The 16,611-nt window shown below is 44.1% G+C and overlaps 1 protein-coding gene across 48 annotated transcripts in view; it reads right to left on the bottom strand.

The window, feature by feature from the left end:
* Window positions 1-2,505: 2,505 nt before the first annotated feature.
* Window positions 2,506-16,611, bottom strand: part of FHOD3 (formin homology 2 domain containing 3) — a 508,721-nt gene continuing 494,615 nt past the window's right edge. For 39 of the 48 annotated variants that reach the window (XM_054243584.2, XM_035269718.3, XM_054243586.2 and 36 more), the window contains 2 exons: window positions 11,465-11,626; window positions 2,506-3,121 (listed from right to left, as the gene is read on the bottom strand). In XM_054243584.2, coding sequence (XP_054099559.2) covers window positions 3,039-3,121; window positions 11,465-11,626 — 245 coding nt within the window. In that variant the 3' untranslated portion in view covers window positions 2,506-3,038. Of the gene's footprint in view, window positions 3,122-7,010; window positions 7,085-11,464; window positions 11,627-16,611 lie in introns of those variants that run through there. The other 9 variants (XM_078347992.1, XM_078347997.1, XM_078348018.1 and 6 more) reach the window with 2 other exon arrangements.

Genomic DNA, 16,611 nt, shown 5'->3' with positions numbered 1-16,611 from the left:
ATATTGCTGGGGATTTTTCAAATGTTCATTTCAACTCTATATGTTTAGTGAGGGACTTGGTTGCCACCACCTCCTGGCTTTCAGGGCAGGCAAGGAAGCGACACAGACCTCAGGGCACACAGCATGAGGGCAGCTTTGCTCAAACGTGTCCTAGTCGATCAGTTACTTGATAGTGATTAGAAACCAGTTCTGTCATGGGGAATTATTATTGGTTTTGCAAAGTTCTCAAAAACATCATCTTCAGTCTCCAACTCCCACTCCACCTCCCACCAAAAAAAAAAAGAAAAAAAAAAAAGAGAGAAAAAAATACCCAGTGATTTCCATTAGAATCAGGGGAAGGAGATCAAGATATTTTAAACGTTCCAAAGTCCAGACCACACTTCACACCAATTAAACCACAATCTCTGGTGTAGGGACAGAAATATCAGTAGTTCTCACCCAGGTGAGTCTGATGTGTAGATTGGGCTGGGAACCACCACCCTATCTTATTCCCATACTACAGTGGGATTATTCAAGATGCTGGGCCCAATAAACGAGACCCCTTTCACTTAGCTGTAAGCAAGCACTTTGTTGACCTTGCTTGCTGCTTCTGAGAACTTTTCAGTCCCTAAAACGAAATTAAGATGAGGTTTATTTGATCACCTCCTTCTGAATGTGACCTTCCATTCTAAAGCAACAACTCAGCAGAATACCAAGGACCACCCAGGAGGACATTGACCTATTTGTTCACTAAACAGTGTGACAAAAATGCAGCTTCCTTTTGCCTGTGCATCATTATCTCATGTAATACAAATATTCCAAATCTGCATTCAGTGCCAAGCAATAGGCAAACACTCATAAACTATAATCATAAGCGGAATATTAATCCTATTATTTAGAAGCATATGGAAAATAACTATTAATACCCTATATATGCTTTTCAATAAGGTGATTAAATAAACTCAACAGTCTATAGTATACAGACCCAACTCTTGCAACTTCCAGGCTCTCCTGGGGTGCTCACATCCATCATGTACTATTTGACAAATGACTGCTTCAGCAAGCTCCCTGTCTCTGTAAGTGGGGTTAGAGCAGAGAGGGGAAGACAGGCCTATGGGGAAAATATATTATCTTTGGCTTTTTAAGCAATGCTACTGCACGTTGTCTATAAATCACATATCTCCAGATTCAGGAATGCAGAGTCACAGAGGTTTTAAAAGTGGGACAAAGATGGAATTAGTGACCTGATGATTTTTCAACCCCTCGAAATACCTGCTGCAATGGTTTACCTTTCCCTGTTTTCAGAGACAGAGGTTCTTCACAGGGAACCATGCGACCCCAGGCTAACGGGGTTCTGTGGAGGGTGTGGCCACCACCTGGGCCTTGGCCCCCTCAGTATTGCTCTGCAGTTGCTGAGAGCCCCTCACGGTGCCGGCGCCTTCACCTCTGACCTCAGCTGTCTATGACCTATGCTTGAGAACCATGTATAGTCATGCGCCACAGAACAGTGATTTGGTTCACAATAGAGCACATAGATGCCAGTGGTCTCATAATATTATAATGGAGCTGAAAAATTCCTATCACCTAGTGATGTTGTAGCTGTCGTAACAGTGTACTGCATTACTCACGTGTGTATGGTGACGCTGGTGTAAGCAAACCTATTATGCTGCCAGATGTATAAAAGTGCACAGTAATGTCCCAGACCTTCACATTCACTCACCACTCACCTGCCCAGAGCATCTTACAGTCCTGCAAGCTCCATTCATACTGTGTGCCCTATAGAGGTGCAGTTTTTTTTTAAACCTTCAATACTGTATTTTTACTGTACCTTTTCTATGTTTAGGTATATTTAGAAACACAAATACTAGTGTTACAACTGCCTACAGTATTCAGTCAGTAACATGCTGTATAGATTTGTAGCTTAGGAGCAACAGGCTATATCATATAGCCTAGGAACATAATAGGCTATACCATCTAGGTTTGTAAGTATATTTATAATATTTGCACAATGATGAAATTGCCTAATGACACATTTCTCAGAACATATCCCCATTGTGAAGTGATGCATGACTATACTAAGCATGCAATTCTGAGGTTCCCGGTACACAAATCTTGAAATTTCCATTTTGTTTTGGTGATTTAGTACATTTTTTGAGAAAACAATTTTTTACATAAGAGGCCAGTGAGTGAGTTGTGGAATAGTTCATATTTGTAAAATGCTACTCTCATTTTTGCTTCCCCATCACAAAGGGGCAAAAGAAACCTTATATGGGTAAGGTGATTGATGTTAGATTAACAGCTAACACATTCTGCAAGAAGGACCTAGGCCCAATTATAAAAGGAGTTCCAAAGAGCACAGTGTTGATGCCACTCACTCTATTAACAACATACAGCCCCAAAGGATCTGAAGGCTGTTCCAAGCCAGGGTGCTTCTGATGACACTGAGGAGAGTTCTGCCACTCTGAAGAGGCAAGCCTGTGGAACTGCTGCAGGTCCTGCTCCCAGGAGAATAAAGGTTTCTCATGATGGCATTAAACTCTATTTATTTAGTATTTGAAACATGGTGTACATTTATGTATTTGTATAAACATTTGGTACATCTAAAATCCACAACTGGTAAACAATCTGTGCTTTCGTTTGTGTACAAGTTTGGGGTTTACATCTGCATATTTTGGTGTTGTGGAGACTCAGTCTGTGAAGCTAATCAAATTGCCTCATATTACCATAATAACTGTGAAGGAAGTGATTTGCTCCTTAAAGGGGCTGTTCCTTGCCCAGAAAAGGTGTCACACTTTTGAATTTGAACTAATAAACCAGTTGTGTCACAGAATCAAGAGAAACACAGCTGACAAGATGGAGTAGGTATGTGCAGGGGACTCCTGGAGATCCAAGTCAATGAGTAGCAGGCAACACAAGCTGCGCGGTGACACTGGGAATGGACTCTCCCTTTTCAAACCATCGGATGTTAATGTCAAGTTTCCCCAACCCCACCTGGAAAGGTTTAGTCTGGCAAGAGCTCGCCTTCTGCTCAGCACACTCCTGGGGGTACCCCACGAGTGTCACAGCTGCAACTCCGAGGTGCCAACCAAGCCCAGGGCTCTGGCTTCTTCTGGTGTCAGGCCGCTCTTCAGGGTTCTTCGCACTGCAGCGGTGGCCACACGTCACAGCGAAAGGGATAAGAAGAAAAGGGGGTATGAGCAGCAAGGCACAGGGCAGTCAAGACTCCAGTCCCCCTTTCTCCCCAGGGACTTCCAGAGAAGCCGGAGGGTTCACACTCTGCACCCCACTGCTCTTGCTGAATTGCCCTGCAGTCTGCCAGGGCAAAAATGGGGCTATACAGGCTGTCCTAATGATGCCACAGGTGCTGACTTGGAGAGCCAAGAGGAAGGGTGGGGGCACTTATAAAGAGGAGAGAAAGGAGGAGAGGCTAACCCTCACAAGGCTTCTGAGAAGAGGGTGCAAACCACAGAAATGCAGAGGGCAGGAGAGACCTCAGTATCTGCCCAGTATGAGGAGTGTATCAGAACTAGGAAGGTGATTGCAGAGCAGAGGAAAATGCAAGCTCCACTAATACTAATGAGGTGAGGCAACCAATGCCCAGCAAGGGGATCCGCAAAACCCAGCAACCTCACAACTCCAAGGGAGGACCAACAATAGCTGGGGACATGCTCAAGAACCATGGCCCCAAAGAGCAAGTTCATGAAGCCAGGGCAAGGGTCAGCAGTCAGGATGAATCTCTCCATGAGTGCTGTGGGTCTTAGCCTCAACTCACTAAAGGGCCCCTAGAAAAAATAATTAAAATAACAAAAGCCTCCTCAAGGAATGGAGGCTAAGGAGCAAACTGCCAAACTTATTCTGGGTGGAATTGGTGGCTGTTTTCTACGGAACACATGAGACTTAAGAAGGGCCAATGAGCATTCTCACTGGGGGGTTACAATTGACAACTGGAGGGATGCTCATCTTTAACTGACTTAGAATTGGCTTGTGTTTAGCTTGGCATGATGGTATTCCCATGTTTAGAATTCATCAATTTCAGCATCAAAATATAGGCTGGGTAAGAGTGAATGAGGAGGTAGCTGCCTCACCCAAGACAAGTCCTTTCATTTGAAAGTGTCACTAATTGCATTTTTCTTAATTTACAAATTGTATATGTCCTACTCTGTGTTTCTTTAAAGGTCACACAGAGTTTGGGGTATTCATTATCTGAAGAAAAATGTTATGGATCTGCCTTTAACCTAAATCCCAAATCAGAGTTCCTGAGATGATCAGGGAAGGCTGTTGATCAAAGTTTGGAGACAGTAAGCTCACCTTAGTGTCTCCCCATTTCCTTTGCTAACTCCCCCCATCCTCTCCCCAGAGGCCAGGGCCCACCTCATGCATCTGTAGGCCACACCTCATGGTCTAAGCCTCCCCATCATCCCCTGAACAAAAGCCCACCCAGCCTGTGGACAAAAGATCTGAAAGACCTATATCCATGGCAGAATCAATGGGGACTAATATCTATTATGAATAATAAAGGGCTCCTTTGCTTCCAGTAATCAGCACTTGGAACAGGAGTCTACATCATATCTATCAATTGGTCAGTCAACAAGTAATTTATTTCAGAACTCATTAAATATACTCAGCATTTAACTCAAAGAATCAAAACACAGACATCAAGTATGGATTTTTAGAGAGACATGGGATATGTGGTGAGGGGTTCTCTCAAATCATGCCACTGCACACTAGCTTGGGCCTTAGAGCCATCTATTTCCAAGCCTAGCTTTGGGCCTCAGAGCCATCTATCTGTAGCTGTTCTTGCACTAGCTTCTTCTTCCCCCACCCTCTGTCCCATGGCCTCCAGACTGAGTGTCTGGCTGAACCAGACGAAATGTTTGGCTCCTGGGTCTCAGCTGGAGGCAGATTACATTCGACTGAGTAACAGAATTTGTTCTATGGGGCAGCAGTAAAAATACTAGTTTGTAATAACCTTTTATGTTCTTTAAACACTCCTTAGGGTGTTTGTCAAAGATAATTTTAACAGTAAATAAGATAAAATATCTCTCTTAACAAGAAAGACCTCTTGCTGAGACTTCTTAACCAAGTTACAAAATACTGCCTAAAGAAGTCCATGCTGGCCAGGTGCAGTGGCTCATGCTTGTATTCCCAGCATGACGGCGGGTGAGGCAGGTGGATCATGACATCAGCAGTTTGAGACCAACGCAGTGAAACCCATGTCTACTAAAAATATAAAAATTAGCTGGACATGGTGGCATATGTCTGTATTCCCAGCTACTCAGGAGGCTGAGGCAGAGAATTGCTTGAGCCTGGGAGGTGGAGGTTGCGGTGAGCTGAGATTGTGCCACTGTGCTCCAGCCTGGGTGACAGAGCAAGACTCCATCTCAAAAAAAAAAAAAAAAATTAAAGAAAGTAAAGAAAAGAAAAAAGAAGTCCATGCTGCACTAGCTAGGCATCTTAAATTATCTTAAATTTCACCGGCCACAGAGGTGGTGTGGACATCAGTCTATGAATCTTTGTGCATTTAGGTATGTATTTTGGCCAAATGACTACAAAAGACCCCACAGACATTTTACCCATGAAGGTATTTAAAGATGCTTAACACTTTCGTTGGTACATTTGCGTTAGTTCAGTCTTATGGCTGGGAGGTCCCTGGCTAAGGCACCATTCAACAGCGTCCATTATGCCCTCCTTCTTCTGAGTGGGGTCAAAATGGCAGGGCCAGATGTGCTCCCTGGGACATTTTTTTTGCATAAAATCCTGTCCATTATATGCACAGGTCTCCCAAATGGAAGGACATTCTACAAAATAATGAACTGGCACTTTTCAAAAGTATCAGGGTCACAAAGTGCCCCCACAGATCAGAGGAGACTAAGCAGACATGAGGGCTACATGCAATGTGGAATCCTGGGTAGGATCATGGAGCAAAACTAGGACCTTCATGGAAAAACTGTTGAAATCTGAATACAGCCTAGAGTTCAGTTAATAGTACTGTACCAATATCAATTTCCTGGTTTTGCTAAATGGTCCTAATATTTTTGCAACTTTTCTGCAAGTCTAAAATGTTTTCAGAATAAAAAGTTGAAGCAATAAAACCCAGGACAAAAACAAAAAGCAGACATTCCCAATTCTTGTTGACTTAAATTCAACTTCTTGGACTCACCCCCAACACACTGAGCAAGAGTCTCTGGGAGAGGCCAGGCACTGCATTTGAACCTTTCCTGAGTGGTCAGATGGACAGGTTTGGGGCCCCTGACTTAAATCACTGTCATCTGAGATGCAGGGAAAGGCGGGGTTTTCAGGACAGTGACAGTCTGCGGTGACAAGGCTGAAGTCTCCTAGTTCCATCTAACCCAAGATGAAGTTCGCTCAGGCTGAGAGGGCACTCAGAAATACTCAGGGCATTAGGCACTTTCTGCCATCACTGATCTGGCTGTGGCTTCCTTGGTCTTGCAGAGCCCAGCCCATGCCCTCCTACTGTACCTGTGGCTACATTAGCATTCAGTGCTCCTAAAGACTGTGTTTGGCTCCCAGGTAGGATCGGAACAGAAAGCAGCTGGTTAAAATGCAAGCACCAACCGCCACCTCCCCCAACTCATGCTGGGGGTGGGCAAAGGGAGAGTTTGCCCTGAAAGGAAAAGTAAGTTCTCCCCATTGTTTTCTGGGAGAATGTGCCTCAACTAAGGATAGACAGGAAAGGCAGCTCAGGAATCTACAGACTCAGAGTTTTCCACAATATTTTAAGTTCTAGGCAGGACAAAACTGCCTTCCCCATTCCCGGATTAAATCGAGAGTGTCAGCACTCTGCCTGGGGTGTCTCAACAATACTAGCCAAGTGCTATGCTGACAATGCAGGCTTTACATGCACAGGCACAAGCATTCTGGGGGTAAAAAAAAAAGGCTGGTGAAGATTGGTCTGGGCCACTAATTGTAGCAGGCCAGAGTGAAGTAGACTGTGTGGTGGGGAGTAAGGGGGGTGAAGGGGGCAGTAAGGGGGGTGAAGGGAACAGACGGTTGGGTAGGGACGTGCACAACAGACCCTAAGCACCTTCAGGGAGCTACGAATTCCCACCAGCAGCTTGTTTCTTGGGCAGCAGTGATACACAGCCTGAAAGGGAAGAAAGGTGGTGGGAACCTGTCATAGATGCCTTGCTTAACCCCACAACCACCCTGGGAGGCTGGCACTACCGCCTTCATCATACAAAAGATGACTGATACTCAGTAAGGCCAGGTCAGTGACGTGAGACCCAGTCCTACCCCAGTTGTGTGCATGTGTGCATTCCTGAGCATAGAAATGGATTCCATTTGAACTTGGCAGCAGAAATGATGAAATATGTAACATCCCATCAATCAGGTGCATGACACCTTCCTGGGCACCACCATGGGAACCCCATGTCTCCCCTCCAAAAGGCTCTCGGAGGCAGAAAAGACAGGTTCTTGGATTCATCCTTTTACTGCCCCTCCATCCTTTTGAACCTGGTACTCAGACGGGCACTGGGGGAGGACTTAAAGATCAGCCTTCTCTTTAATGTGCCAGTATCCCTTGTTTGGGAGGGTGATTTGTCTAAAAGTGAAACAACAAGAGAGCCATGTAATGTAGTGAAATGCTTCAAACTCTTCCTGTATCTGTGTCTCTTACTCCAAGGCTTCCACCTGAGCCCTTTCTGACTTAGCATTAGTGTCCTGGCCTCTAGCCTGGCCCTGCTCTGAGGCAAGGGACACCCTCTAAAGGGCAGTGACTCTCCCTGGGTTTAGGGAAGACACCTCGGTTCTCTCTTGGACTTGCTCTGTTTAGCGTCTTGTCCTGTGTCTTGCGCGCATGCGTAGGTGCCCCCAGCTGTCTCTACAGGAAGGGCCAGTCCATCTTTAATCAGCTCTAGAAATCATTTGCTACTGAAGATCCTTCAGTAGGGTAGAATGTGGGGGAGCACACAAGGTAAGCTGGATCAGCTGTTTCACAGGCTGGAGATCACCTGGACAATTGGAAACATTTTACTCAATGTGTCCCTGATTGGCATCAGCTGGGAGAGTGGTCGACCTGAGCCATGGGAACCTGTGAATTGATTACGATGCCCTTGGCTATCCCAGCTGACTGCAAAGTTCAGGCTTTGGTGGGACATTTGGTATGTGTGGACCCAGACACCAGCATCAAACATGAAAGCAGATATTTAATTATCTCGGAGGATCCTCGAGCGGCCTGCCTTGTGGGCCATAAATTTCAAGGTTATGGGATGGATTCTGTTTCATTTCCTGCAAGAGCAGAACTATTACTGTCTTAGCCAAATGAGTTATGGCCCAAATATGTTGGTTATTCATTATCCACTTGCTTCATTGCCATCATTAAACAAATCAAATACAGCAGTGTTTCACCAGGAGGTCCAAACCGCTAAACTTCACATTGATTTTGCAAATTGCTTTTTCTTGTTCCTTTAACCTCTGTGAAAAGCTGGAGTTTATCATCCCTTTATAAAAGAAATCAAAGTCTAACTTCCCCTTCTTAAATTTCTGCTGATAGTGCCATTATTAATAAATTAAGCCTGTTACAGATAAACACATACATGCTGTGTACTTGTTATAGTAACTGTGTCAAAGAAAAAACGTGTTTGGCTAAATAAAAAGAGTAGACGGTTGTTTTGCATAAAATCAAAATGGAAATGATACCACAGGAAATTATTTTATGTCAACCACAAAAACAGGCAAAACAATCTCTTGGGCCAGATTGAAGAGGAAAATTAATTATGACTGTGTTATTGTGTCCAGTGACATTATGAGTCTCTCTAAGAATTTGGATCTCGGTAGACCAGAGGATGGGGCTATGCAGACTTGGAGAAGAAGCACATGCTCTGGGCCTCCAGAGACCCCAGGCCAATGTCCCATGCTGTCTCCTGTCCGAGGAGACAGCTTCCAACCCCTCCAAACCCTCTGTCAGGGTGCCATGCCCCTGACGGGATGTCTACAGCTTCACAAGGTTGAAGTCTCCTAGTTCCATCTAACTCTCCAACCCTCGCCCTTGGCCCACCTCTTCGTGGCTCTTTCCAGCTCCTCCCCATGGTGAGCTCTGCACTGAGGCTACCCACACCAGAAAAACCAGGAGTTAACTGGTGCGTGGTTCTTGCCATGTGGTGACCTTGAAGTAACTATTGGCCTCCCTGAATTAACTAAAAGGAGGCCAATAAAGGGCAACTACTTACTCAGGAGGCTGAGGCAGGGAAATGGCTTGAACCTGGGAGGCAGAGATTGCAATGAGCTGAGTTCGCACCACTGCACTCCAGTCTGGCGACAGAGTGAGACTACATCTCAAAAAAAAAGCGTGGGGGTGGGCAACTACTGAAGATAACCTACCTAAGACCTCAGAAATCCTTTTGGAAGTTTCATCTCGAAAGCTATTTAAGCAGATTTCCTATCACAAAAACATGGGCCAATGAGATGGACAAACCATACACAAAAGGAGAGATGCAAATGGCAGTAGCCTCAACCTCCCTAGAGTGAAGGGAAATGCAAATTAAAACCCCAGAAAATGTCATTGCACACCCTGAAGATTGGCAGAAATTGAAGCGCTGCCTTGGCCTAGAGCAGCTGAGATGTAGCCCAGAGCACGAGTGTGGATTAGCCTCACCCCTTGGGAGAAGAGTTTCCACGTCTGGTCTCAAGCCCTGGTGCTGTTCATCATATTATGCACATGAATCACCTGGGGATCTTGTTAAATGCAGATTTGAGTCAGTTGCCCTGGAAAGGGGGCCCATAAATCTGCAATTCCAACAAGCCTTCAGGAGATACTCATATTGTCTGGGGTCCAACTTTGAGTTACAAGCCTCTAGCCAAGTTCTTTCACAAGTGCACCAGGAGATAAGCAAAGAATTCCTGACTGAGAATATAGCAAAATATCAGAAGAAAGCAGTGTAAAGGCCTTAGATATTGATGTTGGAATCTACAAACATATTTCTGAAGATGTACAAGCCAGTCTCCCTGAATGATAGTTTTCCATTTAAAAAGTGAAATAAATATAGTGGGGAGCAGAGAAAGGCATACAGTGAAGAGAGCACTGACACCTAATGCCACTAACTTAAGAGGCAGGGACTCAGACCTCAAGGCCTCACTCCAGAGGTTCTGCAGTAGTGGGCATGGGTGCAGCCCAGATATCAGAATTGAAACATCTCCGCAGAACATTCTAGTGTACATTCAGGGTTGAGAACCACAGCTCAAGAGCCTTGTTACTCACACTGTGTCCCAAGGGCCAGAGGCATTAATTTCATCTAGGACCATGTCAGAAACAGACTCTTGGTCCACCCGTCTTACTGAATGGGAATCCCATTCCCCACTCCCCACCCCATCCCCATCTGTACCCCCACCCCTACATTCAGTGTTATTTTCCTTTCTGGGGGAAAATTCTCATCAGAAACTGAAGCAGATCATAGGAAAGGAACAGGGGAACCACAGGAATGTGATTAGTGTTCTGTACCCTGGAAATACACGTGTAAATGGGCCAAACAGAACCATTAGGTCCAACATACACAGGCCACACACCCTGGTCGCCTCCTGTGTGAATCTCAAGGGTGGATCAAGTTTGGACTCTTTGAATTTGAGTTCTTACTCAACTCCCTGCCTACCTGGACTCCGCTCCTTTCAGTTTTGGGAGAAAACAGGAGGAAGCACCTGGCTTCCTTTCCTCATCACCAACCCTCATTCTCAGAGGCAAAGCCAGTGGAGACTAAAGCAGCCTCTAGAGTGACCCAGTGACCAGCTGATTGGTTTTCTAAAACACTTAAGGTCACAGCTCATGCAGGGAGATGTCAAAGGATCCACAGGATCCTGTTTCCCTACAGAACACTGTTCCTGAGAGGGTCAGACAGAGGCAACTCCACATCCACAAGTTGGGTGGGCAGGAGCAGGCAGTAGGCTCAGACCAAAAAGGAAAATCAGTCACTTTGATTTAGTTAAATCCTCTATCTAGTGGGAAAAGGAAAAAATGGTCAACCTAGGCCACATCAAATATATCAAGCATCCCAATGACCATCAAATCACTTGCTACCCCTGGTTTTTGCCTTCATCATGCTCATGGGCAGCAATAAACCCAGGGTGGGGCCAGTCTCCAGTCCCGCAAGCGCCCCCTGGTGCTGGGTGCGGGGCAGAAACATGGCCTCCAGCAGAGCATCTTGGGCAGGACTTGATGATGGGTTCCACTAGTACTCAGCCCTGTGTACCACAGACACTTAAGGGCCTTTCATACCTTCCTGGGAACAAAGTATGAATTGAGAGAGGCCTGGCCACCAATGGCAGATACACTGAACAGATGTGGCTGCAGCTGCCCTCCTCCACAATGGCCAATGTTGATAGCCAACCCTAAAACCTTCTGTGGATGAATGTAGGTAGGCACTCTGAAAGCCACTGACAATTCACTGGAGCCAAGTCTCCACCTTTCCCAGTTCACACAGAATGGGAGGACAGATCCCTGCAGGGGTGAAGATTCACCCCTCCTTTATGCACTTACAAGATTTCCGGTTGGCCCGGGATCGTTTCCTCTCCCTTGGCACCACTCGCTGACTGGGCACTTGGGTGGCTGACTTGACGATGCGGTCCATAATTTCATCAGCTGCATCATCTGTGACATTGGGTGAGTCATCAGTTCCCATAGTCCAGGAACTAGTGGATCCTAAAAAATTAAACAGCCAGAGTGTACAACGTACTCAGAGAGAAGGAAAATACAAAAGAAGATACGCAGCACTATTCCTCCAAGCAGCTGAGTTCTTTCAGCAACAGACCACAGGGAAGGCCAGAGTTAGAGTCCCAGAGCTAGTTACAGATTCAGAACACTAACCTGTCCCCGCTGCAGGGAGCACTGCTGTAACTTGTGACTCTACCCTACAGGCTCTGAGAAACCCATACGTGGGGCACTTACTTCATAACACCCTGTAACACAGCTATGTTCTTGTCTCTCATTATTATTTAACTCTCCACCCCAGGTGTGTTGTCTTTACCTGCCAGGTCCTCTGATCACCTGAGGGCAGATGACCCAAGCCACACCCTGCTGCACAGCCATCAATATTCAGCGATGCACATCCAGTAATGCAGAGACCCAGTGAGGGTCTTACTGAATCCACTCTCTATCAGTATTTGTATATACCAAGTGAATGTCAACTGACCCTAACTTCTTGCTAAGTAGAAAGCAATAGATTTTACAATACACAGTTTATCTTTGAATTATCTAGCTTTTAAAAATTGTAACAGGATTGCCATCTTTAAACAGGAAATGGTCGTTAACCTAAATTTTTATCTGGTACATTCATCTGCTCCCTCAACCACATTTTCCATAGTTTATAAATAACTACATGTTAAAACAAGTCAGAAGAAAGCATCATCAAAACATGGGTCCCAAGTACAGTCATCCCTTAGTATACAGAGGGATTGGTTCAAGACCCCCAAGTATACCCAAAGCTCTGCATACTCAAGTTCCACAGTTGACCCTGTAGAAACAGTATACAGCCCTCTATACACATGGGCTTCACATCCTGCAAATACTCTATTTTTGATCCATATTGTTGAAAAAAAATCTGCATGTAAGTCGATGCACTCCATCAGATCCAAGTTGTTCAAAGGTCAACCACAATGTTAAGCAGTCAGAAATGAATGCCAGTGTAATACATCCAGAACTACGTCTTTGTCATTGATTAGCTTCCTTGTGAAATCTCTTCTGTATGATGGTGAATATATGTTGCTGCAAGAGGAAAGATGAACATGCTCAAGACCGTTCACTTCTACCACCTGCACTTCATTTTATAGTACACGCACAACAACTTCAAAAACCTGTACGGAAGAATTCTCAGCATCACGGCCTATGCACACAAGTACCCCCAGCCTGACTAAAGTACAACAGAGGCTAGGGAACGGCCAACTCTTCCCAACTTGAGGAAAAATATGTTAATAAACAGTTAAAATATTTGAGTTCTCCCACACTGATTGTTTTCTAAAAGTTGTGGTGCTTAAAACCACCTGGCTGGTAATGAATGAACCAAGAAAAAATAGATATCAATGGAAATGATTGGGAACAGTGGATCACAGTTGAGTGGACTGTGATTTTCATATGTGTGTGTGTAGTTGAAATATTGCTAATAGTCCTGTGCTCTAAGGTAGTCATAATTTCTGATAGTAAAATTCATGGATGAATTAAATACATAAACATTTCACACTTTGTAAAAGGAGAGCCAGGACTCCAGGTGCCCTATCACCTACCTGCATGTGTGTAAAACCTGTGGCTGTGGAACAATGATGTTTTCAAATGGTAAGATTTTTGTTGGCCAGACGTGGTGGCTCACACCTGTAATCTCAGCACTTTGGGAGGCCCAGGCAGGCAGATCACTTGAGGTCAGGAGTTGAGAACAGCCTGGCCAACACAGTGAAACCTCGTCTCTACCAAAAATACAAAAATTAGCCGTGCATGTTGGTGTGCACCTGTAGTCTCAGCTCTTTGGGAGGCTGAGGCAGGAGAATCTCTTGAGCCTGGGAGGCAGAGGTTGCAGTGAGCTGAGATCGTACCACTGCACTTCAGCCTGGGCAACAAAGTGAGACTCTGATTTCTGTTATTGTTGATACAGTTTTTTAAAAATTTGTTTGCTTAGCTTTTATTATTTTTAAAAAGATAGCATACCCACAGCATGGGCACATGCAAAATCAGTAAATTGTACTTTTTGTGCTTATACCCAAGGGAATCTACTTGCTCTTATTAGGCCAGTTTTTTTCAGCATTTAGAAAATAGACTCTTTTCAAAAATAAACTGTTGAAATTGCTGCTGAATGTTTCTGCATTCTCAGTCAACGTATTCTAATTGGAAGTAAAAGGCCTCATAATGCCACAGCTCTTAGACTGGGCCTCTGCAGACTCTCTGAACAACGAGCAGAGTAATCAATAGTGCAGTTGTGTTTTACCCAGCAATTTCCTGTTTTCCCTTTTATCTATTGATTATAATTCTCTATCTTAAAAGGCCAAACTACCTTCTAAAAACATACAAAGCTCAATAAATTGTCTTTGCTCATACTACATTTTTAGAGCACTGGGCCAGAAATGAAGGCATCTTCTAATCTTCCCTCTGAGCTTACCTGTACTTTTCCATCTCACACAGCCCTAGGGATCTTTTGTCAACGTAATGTGTCAGGAGATGCTTAAAGGAAACATCTTGCCATAGGTCCAAGATTGTCAAACTCAGTTTTATGATGACTTCATTTTCTCGTGACTTAATTCCTGGTTCTACTTTATGCCCACTCCTCTTGGTTCACTGCCTGATTGCATTATTTCCATTCTTCCTAGTCATGCATATATTCCTCTTCCTGGAACCCTTGTACCCACATTGTAGCCATCGGAGTAATACTGCACACACATTTTACATACCCAAGGGACCATGTGTTAGTAAGTGTTAGCAAGACATCTGAGATAGGGTGGAGAGGATCAAGCATTCGAGACTGTAATAGCACAATATCACTTTACTTTCATTTTTCTGAAACATGAAAACTGAGGCTTGAATGAAAACACTGAAATTTGTTTTTCCCCTTACAGAAATCTAATCTAAAGAAACAGTCTACAAGGAAAACACTTACATCAAAATGGATAATCTACTGTTTTAATGTTAAAAAAAGTTTGCTTTCATTTCTGAAAGATAATTTCCCTGAAGATAGACTTCCGTGATTGAAGTTTTTTCTTTTGGCAGTTTAAAGACATCATTCCTTTTTTCTGGCTTCTAGTTCCTTTTGAAAATTGAGTCATCATTACCACTGTTCCATTGGAGGTATTCTATCTTTCTTCTCTGTTTTAAAGAGTTCATCTTCATCTTTGTTTTTATTAGCACTTGGTCTATGGTATGGTTCTCTTTGTACTTACTCTTCTTGGATTTGCTACGTTTCTTAAATATGTTGGTTGATATCTATCATCAGTTTTGGGAAATTCTCAGCCATCTCTTCAAATATCTTCAATCTCTTCAAATATTGCTTCTGATCCATCTTTTTTCAGTACTCCAATTACACGTTGGACCATTCAACTGTGTCCCTCAGATCTTACATTTTGTTCTATTCTTTCCATTTTTTTCTCACTATGCTTCTATTTGTAAATTTTCTATTAACCTGTTTTGAATTCCCTAATCCTCTTTTGCTGTGACCAATTTCTGTTAAACCCATCCGATGCGTTTCTTATTTCAGATATTTTATTTTATAGTTGTGGAATATCCATTTGATTCTTATTTATAGAGCCCAATTTGCTATTGAAATTATCTAACTTTTTACCCATTTGTCTTTTTTCCCCTTTAGTCTTTATTTTAACATTATAATCGTCATTTAAAGTCCTTGACTATAGATTTTAACACCTATGGTCCCATTCTAATTCTATTCCCTTTCATATGCCAGAAAAGATGACCACATGTTGTACAAATCCAGCAACATCTTTTCTCTCCATCCACTGTGCCCAGCTGAAGTCCTATTTTAAAAGGTAAACACCAAGGTCCAACATTAAGATTGAAAAAAAGAGAACTAGAGCCAGTAGTCACATGAAGTGAGAAAACCAGTCGGTAATTTAGTAACAAAGACTGAAGTGCCAATGTGCTTGGGAATCCCACAGAAACCCTAGAGTTCTGGAGCACAGCCTGCAGGTCCCTTTGAGTCCTCCTTGTCCAGCACTTTGCGGCTCTTTGGTTCACAGGAAACTACAAGCAGTCATATGCGTTGTGTGGCAGTAACTCATCTTCTTCTCAAGAAAACTGAGATGCATTTATTTTCTACATCATGTTGAAGTTATTACTCCCATTATTTCTGTATATTTAAGAATGCTGACAACAGGAAAATTCCAAAAAGCACTAGTGAGCAAAGGCTATTAGAAGTCACTGAAGGGCCTTCTCAGGTTTTTCCAGACCACAGCCCTCCAGAGTCTAGCTGCCCTTCTGCCTGCAGGTTCACTAGAGCCTATGAAAATGCCTGGTGGGTGCCAGAGCCACTCATTACTGCATTTCTGAGATGTGTATGGCAACCAGTTTACCAGCTTACCTGGCATGCCATTTTACTTGCTCCACAGCATAATTCCTACTAGCACCCCCTTTCACACTCCAAAGCATCCTAGCTTGGACAAGATTAGATGGTTTCTTCCAGCTGCAGGCATAGCTTGTGCTGAACAAACACTGGGAGAAGAAAGGCTGTCTCCAGCAGTTGATTCTCCTTAAAGCATACCATGTTTAGTAGGTCTAACTGGGGTCTCTGGAGTGCATGGAAGAGAAAGAGCAGCCTGGTGATCGGGACAGTGCCTGGAGGATGAGGTTTCTGGAGGTGAATGGGAATGGAGCAGGCAGAGGAGTGGGCATCCTGAACTGAGGGAGCAGCATGAGAACAGCGGGGACTCTGGGACACGCAGGGTGGTTGAGAAATGTGGTGGTGACCCTGCAGGATGAGGGAAAGCCACGCTTGGGAGAGAGGACAGCACCTGACTACAGCGGGCTTCCAAGAACTGTATGAATGATGTGGCCTTCCAAGAACTGTATGAATGATGTGGCCTTCAACCTGTAGGCAGAGAGGAGACCTTGGAGGGTAAACGGGTTATCAGGCCAGACAGGGAAACACGAGGAAACATTCACAGATGTAAAATGCCTTAATCTTTGAAATGATAAAAGCA

The sequence above is a fragment of the Callithrix jacchus genome, chromosome 13 (genome assembly GCF_049354715.1).
Source record: "Callithrix jacchus isolate 240 chromosome 13, calJac240_pri, whole genome shotgun sequence".
Lineage (NCBI taxonomy): Eukaryota > Metazoa > Chordata > Mammalia > Primates > Cebidae > Callithrix > Callithrix jacchus.
This window is presented reverse-complemented; position numbering and strand designations above follow the sequence as displayed.